Raw genomic sequence first — 13,100 nt, 5'->3', positions numbered from 1 at the left:
GCCGCGTGTTCTATATTACTCTTACCTAATTAAGAATTATTATCAGTGCTCTCATAAATTAACTCTAGAGACTTTGGAATCGGGTAGCGCTCTCTATTCATTATAATGACAGCCTTAGCTTTCATGCCAGGAATGAAAACCGTGAAGGCTTGGCAAGTATTACACATCGGAAGAAAACAATAGGGCTATATATTCTATGACAGCTTAAAAAATGCAGTGCGTAACGAGTACCAACCATCCTCTTATTCCTCCATTAGCCAATGAGATTGGGACATTAGCTGAGACGAATGCCAAAGGACGAATCATGAGGCGCGAAAAGCGTAAGCATAATGAGTCACACCCTGCGAGGGTAGAATGTTTGCATGGACAAACGGAACCCCGTTGTTAATTATATTATTATTTTTTTCCGTTCATCCTCATTGATAGTGTTATTGGCCGACAAATATGTGAACAATGGGCATATCACAAGCATCGATGAGGTAAAACCAAGTGTAAGTCAGACTGTTCCTTGCAGTTTCAGTGGGACACAGGTTGCCAGCACCCGAATCGATCTAGCAAGATTCCCTCTTCTGGACGGGAAGTTCAAAACCACCAGCGTGATCACCTACAAGGCAAACACGTAAACTAAGTTAAGAAGTTCTTCACCAAGCACTTTCTCTAGATTGCACCCCCGTTATCTTGGAATGGTTCAAACCTACTTTTGACCTCTTGGGTGAACATGCCAAGCGTAGTAGTTGTTCCCACGACGCGTGACCATCCCTTGTAGTTTCTGCTCTTTGTGAGGTGCTTTCTCGCTAAAAACAATCAAAACCGTTTGGTAGACTTGAAAGCTAACATTAGAAAGCCTTGTCAAAGCAACTGATGACTACCGTAGACAAATCGCAGCTTTTGGCTCGCGTTCTACCCTCGCTGCGGTCAAACCAACGCACGTTTTGAGGAGGAGGTAGGACAAGACGGAGCGAGTCACGTGAGCAGCCAAACGGATCACGGAAGGGATCGGCGGAACCACCTAGGAAACCAGTTGACAGAGCCCGACTCGATCGGCCGGTGCGACAGTGAAATCAGTTGGCCAGTGCCCTTCGAGCCCTCGGCTGGGCGGAGGTGGAGCTGCGGCAAGGGCCCTGCCCGGGTGTCCGGCAGCCGCGTCCTTGATGGACCATCGCCACGTCGGACGGTGGGATGGCCGGGATGGCAGCTTGGCCGGCGACGCTTATCGTCGCCCCATCGGCGCGACGACGATCTCAGTGGCCCTGCATTCTTGCGTGGAGAGCGAGAAAGAAAGCGTGTGGGGGCGCCCTCCGCCGCTGTCTATGGCCAGAGAACGTGACCAGCCCTAGGCGGCGCTGTCCTGGTTTTGAGGCTAACTCGGAAAGTGAACCGGTATGAAAAGGCGGCCACCGTGGCAGGAAGCCGTATTACGTCTCTTGCCAGGCTGCTCTGCTGCACGCTCGCCATGATTGCCGCTCTCGCTCTGGCTGCCCTGCTGGGATCCGGTAAGTCCCCGCTTGTCGGAGCTGCCCGGCACCGCAGGGTTTCGCCCGCGTCGTTGTACAGTCGCCCCCTCGGCGCTTCCTCGCTTTCCTCCCGGGTCTCGTCCTCCTGCCCCCGTCGATGCACAAATAGCCGCCGAATCGACGCTCGTGGCGACCCCTTTTTCGTCTTCTCCGCTCAGCGTGGCCCAGCACCGGAGCTATGGAGTATTGCCCGACCAGCGTGCGGTCGACTGAGGTTACTCCAGCACATGGATAGCTCTTCCACTCATTCACCGAGTTTTAATGGCGGGCTAAGAACGGATGACTGCAAATCGTGTTCTCGAGTAGTATAGTATCAAGATTCATTTTAAAGCGACTATTGCTGAGGTCCGGTGCGGAGAAGAGGCCTGCTATCTGCAAGCTGAAGCTTCAGTAGACGTGAAACGACTTTAAAACTGAGGCGATGCCCCAGAACCGCGCGGCCACACCTTGCCCTGGATACTGCAATACACATTCTTTCATCCAACAGGTGGTCAGTCTCTCGCGTCCTTGAAATGACATCCCGGCTCAATAGTGGATTGATTTCAAAAGCAGAGCGTGTTGAGTCATGACACGAAATACGCCATACATCCACTTCTGTCAGATTTGTGGCGGACTACAGATGTTTATTCTACCAGAAGAACGCGGGCACATGCGGCCCCGTAAGTTGGGCTTTACGTTATACCAGCGTTTGCCGGTCTATGTGATTTTATAAAAAGAGGGGTGAGTATTGTGCCTTTTCTGCCGACGCGTCGCCAGAGACCAATGCGGCAATATTTTATCTATCTGCTCCACTGCTGTAACGTAATTCAACCGCTGATAGCTGGAGATTTCTCAGTACCAGGAACTCGGGAACCTTGCGGTCAAAACGTTTTACTCAGGTCAACTGTTATAGCTCTGCACAGGTTATATTTCCTTGATGCATGCGCACTAAATGTCAATCAGTCACAAAACATGAATCACACTGCCGTCAAAGTGAACTTAAGACGTGTACTACTATTTCTACCACACTGGCCTCTGTCGCACCACCTTATATCTGACACGGTTTCAAAACCTTTAACAGTAGAGCAATTTATCACATTTGCGTAATATTTCGCCACTAAAGAAATTTAGAATACCACGTATATTTAAAAAAATTAGAGACAGCCCGCTTGCTCAGTTGGCCGCTCATATTTCCAACATCAAAAACCACAAACGAAAGATGTACCTTCACTTGCAGTATTTCAATCCGCATTCAGCGTATTTCTGCTCAAATATCCACATATTGTTTACGACACAGACTTGATTACGGTTCAAATGCTTAATTTTTGCTCGCCGGTATTTGCAAGCAGAGATAGAATTTTAATGAGTCTTCTCCTTTTGAGAATACACAATTCTACATGAGAGGTGCATGCATTCTTTCCGAAACTTTTTCATTGTTTTTATCTGTTTCATACAAGTCTATACTACGCAGGCCCTTTCGAAATTTGAATTCAGTCATTCCAATGTGTCTTTAAACTCTCGCTGCCCATTACCTCAGCGTGAACGAGGCCCGCACTGCTAGCTTCCACTCTCTTTACTGCCTACGCTATTCCCACCGCAGTCGAATTCCCCGATGACGCCAACAACTACTCATCATGAATCAGCAAGGGCGCTCTTCAGACGCCTACGCTAGCGCCCTCTCGCGTATTTCGCGAACCTTTGCATCACGGCCTATCCCACGCATGGAAATGACTTAATTTGCGTTGCAAAGTGTACTTGGTTTCACGCACAATTGCACGGCGGCAAAGCTTTGCTGTTAAACCGTTGTCATCCAGCGGAAATCGATCTCTTCCGCTTCGTGAACCAAAGGATTAAAATGTCACCTCTCATGTCCACGCTCCTCGATGGTGTTGCCATGCTGTCTAAACCGGCGACTGTCCACTGAAGACATCAAAGCTGACTGAATGGTTGTATAGATCGCATTATGTCAGGTCACGTGACGTCGGTTTACCCGCTAAATTTAGCGGGGAAACTAGATTGGCGTCTAGGTCACCAGACGTGAATTTTCCAGCAAAACTTAGCGGGTAACTGAATTGGTGCATAAGCCACGTGACGTCAATTTCCCGCTAAAATTAGCGGGGAAACTGAATCGATGTTTTTGCCACAAGAAGGGAATTTTCCTACTAAATTCAGCAGGGAAAGTGTGTTAAAGTATAGGTGACGTTCCGTCAATTTCCCCAGGGTGTCTAGATCACGTGACGTCATCTAACGTCACTTGACGCTACCTTTCCCGCCAAATTTAGCGAAAAATGCACGAACGGACTGACGGACAAACTTTTGGGATATGGGGGTGGGGCGATAGCGTTAAAAAGCTTTTCATGCTTTAATAGATAACGGGCTTGTGTCCTTCTTGCAGTAGACCTTAGGCGTTTAGCGTCTTCGAAAAAAACAGGCAGTATATACTCCGCTTAATAGAGCCCGAAGTGTACCGTGACGGCGCCCATAGTGTTTCTGCATCTGCAATCAGGGGCTAAATAAATTACGCACAGCGACTGCGTATGACCCTGGGAAGTTTCTGTGCGTGATTTATTCAGCCGAAAATAGTAAACGCACAAAGGTGACGACTGACGTTTGCCGCTGCTGATTTGTATCCATCGGATCGTAGCGGTGGCTGCGGTTGGACTCGATGTGAGCTCGTTGTGTCTTTGGGGGACATTTTAGTTCCGAGCTTTTAAATAACGTTGATGATAATCGTAATCCCAATGTAATGTTAGCAGTAGCAATGTTATAACAGTAATAATAACAATGAGTTTGCATACACAACTCCCGAGGGAGAAAGAAAAAAGCGGTTTTAGGCAATTCGACGAGCTTTCGTTCTCTATAAGGTGACGGACAATAAAGGTGGAAGGCAGTCAGTGAAAGAAGTGCTCCAAACGGATTGTCTTGAAATGCATACGAAGGGAAGCGCTCCAATCAAGGCACATTCAACTATATACAAAATAATTAGAAGTGCGAGTAAACAAATGAAACAGGAGTTTCAGGTAGCTTAACGTGCGCCACTCGTCTTTAACCTATAACGTTTCCTGTATATCAGGTGCGACAGTGTCAGTTTTTCGTATTAGCAAGCCTGCAGGTGCGTACATTTCGAGGTTGAAACGTTGAACCAAACAACGCCATTCTTATTAAATACGGTAGAGGTAACTTCATAAAAACGTTTTGTACGCTTAAGAAGGCGTGACCTTTCTGTTCTCTCGAGAACAGTGGGGCTTCGTCGGTAATGAACGGTTCGATCACTTTCGGCCTTGTCATCATACCTTTAACGGTCGTACCTTCGAGTTGGTCGTGAAGTTACCAGAAACTCTGCCATTGTAAATGCTTTTTTATTTATATACATTTTTTTTTATTTACAACGCGAAAGCGTGAGAGTAACTGCCTTAAGTGCAACTCCAACAACCGTCCGACCTAGGGCGCCTCGATTTTTATGTCTTACGGTGAGAAGAATCCTTGTTGAATTGAGTGCTAATAGCACGTGTCAAAGCAAGCTCTACCCGACATCACCTTTATGCATGCCGCACCCGAGGCTAAAAGGGTGAGCTTATAGCTTTGGCACGTGCTCTTTTTGGAATCTGTGGATCTTAGCCCTGTTGCAAAGCAAGGAGCCCCCGCCTGTCGCATCTGCTGCCATACATGTTAAGGTACGAAGGAGAGAAGCAAACCTCGAGCCGCCAAATACTTTTAAAATGGGAGCCAACGCTATGCGTTTCCGCCGAGAAATGATGATAGCGTGAGTGAATTTCTTAAAAACGTGATAAACAATCACAAGGGAAAGCCCAGATGTCATCGGAGTGCACAAGCGCGTGTGCCAGAAAATACCTTAGCGCGGACAGAGGCTCCCTTTTTGAAGCTAGGGGAGGGCCCTGAACAAAACAGATTTTTATAAACAGCCGAATCAAGCCTCACCGTCGAGGGAGGTTACTTAATGGCGCTCGGTCAAGGGCGTATCTTCGAGGACGTCCGTATGTACACGGCCGCTCGATCGCTCCCCTTGTATAAGCCAGACGGAGTGCACCTCTTTCTCGAAAAGAGAAAAACAGCGATAACAAAGGTGTCTCGATCAACGTATTCGATAATATGACGCACCGTGAACAAAACAAGAAACTTGCTATCTATGCAGTAGAGAGAATTATTCATTCGCTAGCGCAGACGCGAATGCGTTGCTGTGAAAAAAAAAAAAAAAAAAGAAACAAAACATCTACACCTGCAGCGGAGAAAATAGATACGACAGACCCTACTTCGGAGCAATAGACCCTTTAAGAAATTCAGTGCGATGTAATGACTCAGAGTCTAACCTTTCGCATGCTAATGGAGGTAAAAGTCTAGTGTCTTATCTGGCGTCGTCACTACCTACGTCAACGGCACGCAGGTATGTGCGCTTTGCCGTACAGTTCTTTCTCTCTGTTTGCCGGAGTAAAACTCTCGATAAAAGTTCCCACGTCGTAGGGGTTAGGAGCCTAGTCTGTTCCAACAGATTTTCTGCTCCCGAGTCATAAATGAGCGCAGATTCCGGATCGCTTGTATCTGATTTATGGGTTTCATTAAACTAACCTCTAGAATGACCAGGCTTTGTTTTGTTTCATCAAGTGCACGTAGTTAGCTTCTTCCTTCATCGGCCAGCAGTAGGCTGCCATTAGTCTGCCGCAGATGCCACACTTTCAGATGGTGATAGTTATCGACGTGAACAGAAAAAAATTTGGAAAGGGTCTATAGAGGTGCCGTGATCTAACAGTCACATTCGCGGTCAGATTTACCCGACGGCAATAACAGTATTACCCCGATTAATTCGCAAATGAATAGCAAACAGTATATACCCGTTAGGTAAGAGCTTATAGCACCATTGTAATCAAGTCAAGCAGTAGTTCCAATAAATTAGTGTAAAGAAGACCCATTCAAAGTTACCACTGTAAGGCCGCAACGTTATGCGAGGATAACTTGAATATCTATAAGCTGTGGCATACGTAAACGTGCCCAGTTCAACGTGTCGACCCACTGACTGTACCCGAACAATGAGTGAAATACGCACAATTCACCCAAGCTGAGCTTACAAATCAGTACTTGTGTGCGGCAAAGTGTTCGAAGAACGCGCGTGCTGAACGCGACCTTGAAATTGTTGACGAGGAAGGCGCTTACCCCAGCGCCGTCTGAAGACCTAGAAAAAAAAAAGCACTGGCGCTCTTCAAGGGTGGCTGACCCATCGGTTCTTGCTCCGCACGACCGAGCACGCGATGCAAGCGGAGCTACGATTATGCCTCCCGTGTGAAAACAAAGGCACTCATTCATGTCGACTCCTCCAGCCGGGCAAGCTAGCGTACAAGGATAGTCTCAAGACTCGAGAATATCCACATCACGCACTTTCATGGAGCCAGTAGAGCTTGCTAACCTACCATTGTTCGCTTAAGACACCACGCCAGACAGGTGTTCCTTGGGCTCATCACAGCGATTTGTCACTTTCTCTTTTTGCCATTTTTATTGGTTGAGGTGAAGTGTAGCAGTTGTGTTTGAACGCCTCATACTGCTACTAAATTTAATTAATTGATTTACTGGGCGAATATACCTAGGTTCCAAATGAATAAGAGCCTCTGTCCTTTGCTCAGCAATGTTACTTCGTCAGTTGAGAGTCCGTATAAGTTGACTTTACAAAATAAAACTTCAAGCTCGCTCGTTTATGTACCACCTTTATCCAAATATTCTTGTTAACTCGAAGCATACATTATTTATTCACATAATTAAAATGAACCGATGAGCAGAGCGCGGTGTGTTTTTTATCAATCTACTTCACAGAAGCAAGTCCCACGACGCACTGCTCTCCTCCAGTTCGCATATCGGTCCCATATAATGCAGCTCTTTACGATTGCCTTACTCTGCATTAACCTGTTTTTCTGCTTCGTGTTCCAAGCCTATCTCGCATTCACCGTTGATTCCTTGAAAAAAAAAAAATGTAAAAGACGTGCGCTCACAACGTCTTTTTATATTTCATATGCGAGCGAGTACTGTCGGACCGAGTCTGCTAATTTTGTTTCCTAGTGGGATATGTTAATATTGTGCGTTACTGTTCTTGTCACATAAAACTTTGGTTAACGTGAGGTAATAACTGCCTTGTGCAAGTGCGGAACACGGAACTTTAGCGGGAAGTGTGCGATTTCGTTTTCACTGCCCTTTTGGACTTTACGAGCAGGGTACGCTGCATATGTAACCATGGTTATGAGCCTCTGTTAAGTACCGCCTGTGGTTTAGGTTAATTGTTACTGGTTTTATGCTGCTTCCATCGCATTTAAGTTGTTCAGGGGGTAAAAATATTTTGTTTCTATTATTGTTTTCTTCACTTTCAATGGTCCTTACATCGTCAACTTTCATTGGTGAGGGGTCAGTAAGCAAGACAGTTGTTAATTTTAGACGTACATAATGTTGACAAGGAACGAAAAAGGGGCAGACACCGCGTTGTTTTTCCTGTATTCAGTTTCGTTTTCTTTCGTCTTGTGGTTTAATTTCCCTGTCAGAGCGACACCCTATTCTCCTTTTAGTAGGGAGGATTTATTTCCATAAACAGAATAATATGTCGTGCGAAGCGGCACCATAAATGCCGTTTTTCTTATAATAACAGTTTCGGGAAAGGAGCTTGCCGACGTCTTTAACGTTCAAAAAGGAGCCCTCCTAACTGCAGTATATGCCCACTAAACATAGATATATCGCGTAAAATTTTTGAATAGCAGGAGATACAATTTTTCAATGCTTTCCAAGTCTACGCAAGCAGGCAATTATTTGGTATTTCCGTGGAGGCTGCCAGGCATATCCGTAAATTTCCACCAGTTAGCAGCTGACTGATATCTGGTTATGATGACTTCTAGCTTCTGGCGAATGTTTTGTATTTTATTTCTAGGCCTTTAAAAATGTCATTTTTATTACCATCAGTAGCGTATAATATTTATAATGGTCTAAAACGTCTAAAAAAAGACTTATCAGCGCCTCAAATTTTGGTTTCAACTGGTGTAGTCCCTGACAAGGTGAGGACGGTGGGGTGGAACTTCAGTTGTCTCGCCTCCGCCGCGAACTTCCTACCTTCGACAGTGCTTCTGCGTCTCATGCACCTCGGGCGCGCAGCCAAAGCCCGACGATAGCCTCCTATATACTGACAAAGCCTGGAAGATCGCCACGAGTAGCGGCCGCCGAAATGGAAAAGGTGGAGCGGCAGACAACTAATGAGAGGAAAGCCACGTGACCGGCGCCCCGCTGCGGCGAGACGCCTAAACGTGCACTTGTCCTGAGCGAACAAGTGTGTTTCGGGTCCTCGGCGCTGCAAATGCTGTGAGCTGGCGTCCAGGTTCCCCGGAAAATGGCTCTTTGATGCTCTGTGCTACCAGATCCTTGCGCTCCCAATCTTCGACCGGGCACTTTATGGCTCCGTCGTCGAAATGCCAGGCTTTGTGAGTATAGAGGAGGCTATGACCCGACGGAAGGCCTGGAGTGAGTGCTGGAGGCCGCGCGTGCCAAAGGCATGCGCCCTAAAGCCCCTCGATGTGTTCGCCTTTGACTTTCAAGGAGCGTCAAATGCGCCAGTGCACGAGTCCAGTGTCTTTAGTGGCCCTCGGAAGCAAATGGCGGCGCAGCACTGAAATGAGCGGCCCTTGGAAGCGAATGGCGGCGGAGCACCGGCTCGTGGCACGTGTTTTCCGTGTTTCTACATCAATGGTTGGCGGTACTGGTAAACGAGCTGTGCAACGACATTGGGTAGGAATATTTTTTACTTTACACCAGCTTCATGGCACTAGTGGGACCCAAGAATACTCGAACGCAACACCACTGACCAAGAAGCGTCTTCGTCGCGGCGGAATTCAAAGGATGAAAGCGGAGCCTTTCTTTCAGTCTCTCCTTCCAAAGCCGCCTTTAGCTCCTTCGCGAAATTTAATGACGGAGCTGTGGGGACAATGGCAACAGTACGATCCCCGGGAATGCGTCATCAAGCTTTGCGGTGACGATATTCCAATGCTGCTCACATAGTGGACGCGAAGACGGCGTACGCATTTGATCTGGGTGACGCCTCGACATGCATTCGGGTAGTGAGTGGCCCGTGTCCAATCGCTGCAACGACAACAATAGTCGAGCCATAACAATGTCTGGAACTCAACGCGTGTCCTGTGCTTTGCCAACCCCAGCGCGTGGCTATAATCAACATTGGCGGCATATAATCGGCTCCATATCACGTGGCCGCTTGTTCATGCTGCGAGCTGAGGGGTGAACGGTTAATTTTTTTTTCTGAAACTTCTATTGTGTGGGGTGAAAAACGAACGCGTTTTTTTATAGGTTATTAACGTCAGAGATCCGTTATAAGCGGTATTTGCGCAAAGTACAAAAATTGTTGCATCGCCCCTTTAGAGAATGCCTCTATCAAGGGGCCTTAATGCGCCCCAGCAATTCTCACTCTCTGAGTGAAGAGAGCGGTCAGTGCTAGGGTGCCTTAGTGACCTTCTGTTTAGAGTGATGCCACCCTTTGTAGTACCCGATGCCGACGGCACGTGCTCACGGAGAAAATACAAAGAAATCGACGAAAACAAAACGTCGCCATAGCACAGTCAGCGCCACAGACGCGTGCAGGAACACGCTCTTTCACGCGCTTCTGAACAAAAAATAAATGTAAAAGTGGGAACAAAATGGTCAGATGTCTCCACCCTAAGCAAAGTGCGCATGAAGGCACCCTAGTCACTGCTAAAGCAGCCAACATCAGTGCTAGATGGTATTTTTTCGGCCGTCTGACAGCAGTAAACTTATCAGTCCTTCTGCGAAGCCTTTACATCTTAACCAGAAATTACACTCGCCAATACGTTTTTCTTGTGTGTGTGTTTTGCTTTTACGATCCATAGAGATAAACTTTTTTGTCACGAATTTTTTCGTGACGTCCAGCTGCAATGTCTGAGCGCGTTCCATCGATGTCCCGTTGCGATAAGTCGACGAGGAATGCCTGGCTCATTACTCGAGTCGCTGGAAGACACTGCTTCAAACATTTGGCAATTCGAGAAACTTCCTCAAGGACTTTCGATAATCGCGTTCCGGCATCGGGGCACCGGGGGATTTTTTGCCTGTAATTTAAATAACCGAAACGACACGTGAAGACCTTGCGCACTCGAGGCACTTCCAATGCCAGATAAGGGCCTTCGACAACGGCCTCTCAGACAATGATTACATGTATTACTCGGAAACCAGGCATTATCGCACTTTTGCCGGGGGTCGATCACTTGTTCCTGTGAAGGGCAACACTACTTTCTTTGTATGCGTGATTCAAGTGTACTGTGCCTTACGACTAATTTCCTCTAGCTCTTAGTTAAACGAAACAAATTATTATTACTGTTATTATTGTTTTTATCATTAACATTATGATTATGATTCTTTTCCAACGACAATGAATAGGTTGCCTCTGCACACTATAATAACTATTTATTGATTTTTTGATTGATTGGTTGTTAGACTGAATATAGCAAACAAGGAGAACCCATATATAACACAAACAACATCGGACGTAATTTACACATACTTAAAACAATACACAATATTCACGAAGAAGAGATATCGTTGCTTGAAATTCAAAATAAACTATCCCCGAATAACGTACGGGGGGTGACACGACACTGTCAGCGACAAACTTACAGGTACTTTTTCGTATTTCACTCGGACTCAGCTTAAAGAACAGGCGAAGTATACCTCTGAGATTGATATCTTGAGTGGGCACTTCACGTCTACATATTCTAAAAAAAGAATAACTAGGCGGCGATTGTTTTTTTGAGCTAGCAATGATGGGCATTTTATACAATCGATTTTCCGTATAATGAAAACATCACATGTTATAATATTTGTATTTATTAATCTAAATCAACAGCTGAGACGATGATTTTATTGTGCTTACTGAACATGTTAAGAAGTCTACTAAAAGTCTTTCTATTACAAAGAGACGAAAGTACCGTGCAACAGTCAAAGCGCTTGAAGCGCAGCAGCACTTGTGGAAGAAAAATGTCCCGAGCAGGGTGTCAATACCTCGCAGCTTCAACCCCACTATCTTGTCCGTCGGAATACAAGCTTTGCACGTTTCTGTAGCAAAAGCAGGCATTACCTTTTTGTCGCGACAGAAGCCACATTCAAGTACAGCTCTAGAAAGGTAAAAAAAACCACATGGAACAATCCGCTCGTCAATCCTAAGTATCGTCCGCAATCTGAGTTCATTTAGGACTCTAGGTCGTCACCTCCTCCTCACTGCTTAATAGCGCTTACTTCCAGTTAACGACATCAATAATCACGTGAGAAAAAAAAAAGCGCCTGTCTCTGTTTGCAGTCATCATGCCCAACAAGCGGCAAGGACAACGTTGAGAGATGTTCAATCAAACTTGGTGTCTCGACGAACTCGGCCAAGCGATTGCCTCGGAAGCGAGCGTTAGCGGGAACCCCTCGACATGCGGGCCAAGGTCAGGAACGTTGTCTCCGTCCTTTCTACGAGATCGACGCGGGGCTCATATAGACGCAGGAATGTCGGTAGCAAAAAAATGCATTTTCCTCGTTCCCCCGTGCTTCGTTCTCGCGTGAACAGAGGAACTAAGATCCCTTACGATAGACTTGAGTCGATTTATCCCTCCGCTACACCGACACAACACTGTTTAAAAACAAGCCCGCTCCGGGAGAGGGGAAGCTTCGGCGCATGCGCAGTGACGACATTAGCGCCACCGCTGTGTCGCTGTGACGTCAGAGGATCGAGTTGCTGCGTGGTCACCGACAGTCTGAGAACCAAAGGCTGTGCCGAGTGCCGTGCATCTCATTATCGTCCGGCAACCAATCGCGTTGGGGCACGAGCCAATAAGAACGCCAAAGAACCAATCACGAAGCGAGGAACATAATAAACCGCGCCTTCCACTTTTGAAAGGCCAACAAACAGACAGGAGATTCTGCGAGGCAGAAGATCCTCCTAAGCCTGGGGGTGGAGGAAACAGGCAACGGTGGACAGGCTAGAAGGGGGAGAGGAGGAGGCGGGGGAAAAATTGAAAGCGCGAACTGGTCCGTCGTCTTTAAGGTCAGAGGATGGGGTTGATCTGTTTGCGAAACAAGCTTCGCCGATACGGCCAATCAGGAGTATGAGAGTTGGACTTTTCTTGTGTGTGTGTTTCTTTATTGTTTTGCTTTTAAATGCTTCGTGCTCATTTCGTCGTACGAATAGTAAAAACTAGACTATGCGGGTAAAAATTAAGAAAGTACGGGAACGTCAGAACGCCGATCTCCACTTGAAACGAATAGTGGGTAGGCGCAAAGCTGAACTTTGACTCTACCCGCTGTTTGAACGCAAGCGCCAAACGCCGGAAGCCGGCGTTCAACGTTTTGACGCGTTCGAAGATTGGGTAGAGACGAAAGTCGCTAGTTTGGTGCCGACCCAGTCATAGTTTAACCAGTGCTTCGTATTATGACGTCCAAGCGCTCTCTCATCTCTTGCTCTCCTTGAGTTTCTGCCCGTAAAGTTACTGACCAAATAAGAACGGCAGGGCGTGTTTTTCAAACGCCCGGCCCCCAGCAGGTGCTCCATGCCTTCCACCGTGCTTTGGTCTC

At 46.8% G+C, this 13,100-nt stretch overlaps 1 protein-coding gene across 1 annotated transcript in view; it reads left to right on the top strand.

Annotated features, from left to right (window-relative positions):
* The first annotated feature begins 1,019 nt into the window (after nt 1–1,019).
* The window catches only part of LOC8036043 (protein obstructor-E), a 39,938-nt gene continuing 27,857 nt past the window's right edge, over nt 1,020–13,100 (top strand). Inside the window, exon 1 of the mRNA XM_029990612.3 lies at nt 1,020–1,493. Coding sequence (XP_029846472.1) covers nt 1,454–1,493 — 40 coding nt within the window. The 5' untranslated portion in view covers nt 1,020–1,453. The remainder of the gene's footprint in view (nt 1,494–13,100) is intronic.

Source organism: Ixodes scapularis, unplaced genomic scaffold (assembly GCF_016920785.2).
Source record: "Ixodes scapularis isolate PalLabHiFi unplaced genomic scaffold, ASM1692078v2 PGA_scaffold3__209_contigs__length_174095766, whole genome shotgun sequence".
NCBI classification, from domain to species: domain Eukaryota; kingdom Metazoa; phylum Arthropoda; class Arachnida; order Ixodida; family Ixodidae; genus Ixodes; species Ixodes scapularis.
The sequence above is the reverse complement of the archived record's forward strand: the minus strand, read 5'-3'. Positions and strand labels throughout refer to the sequence as shown.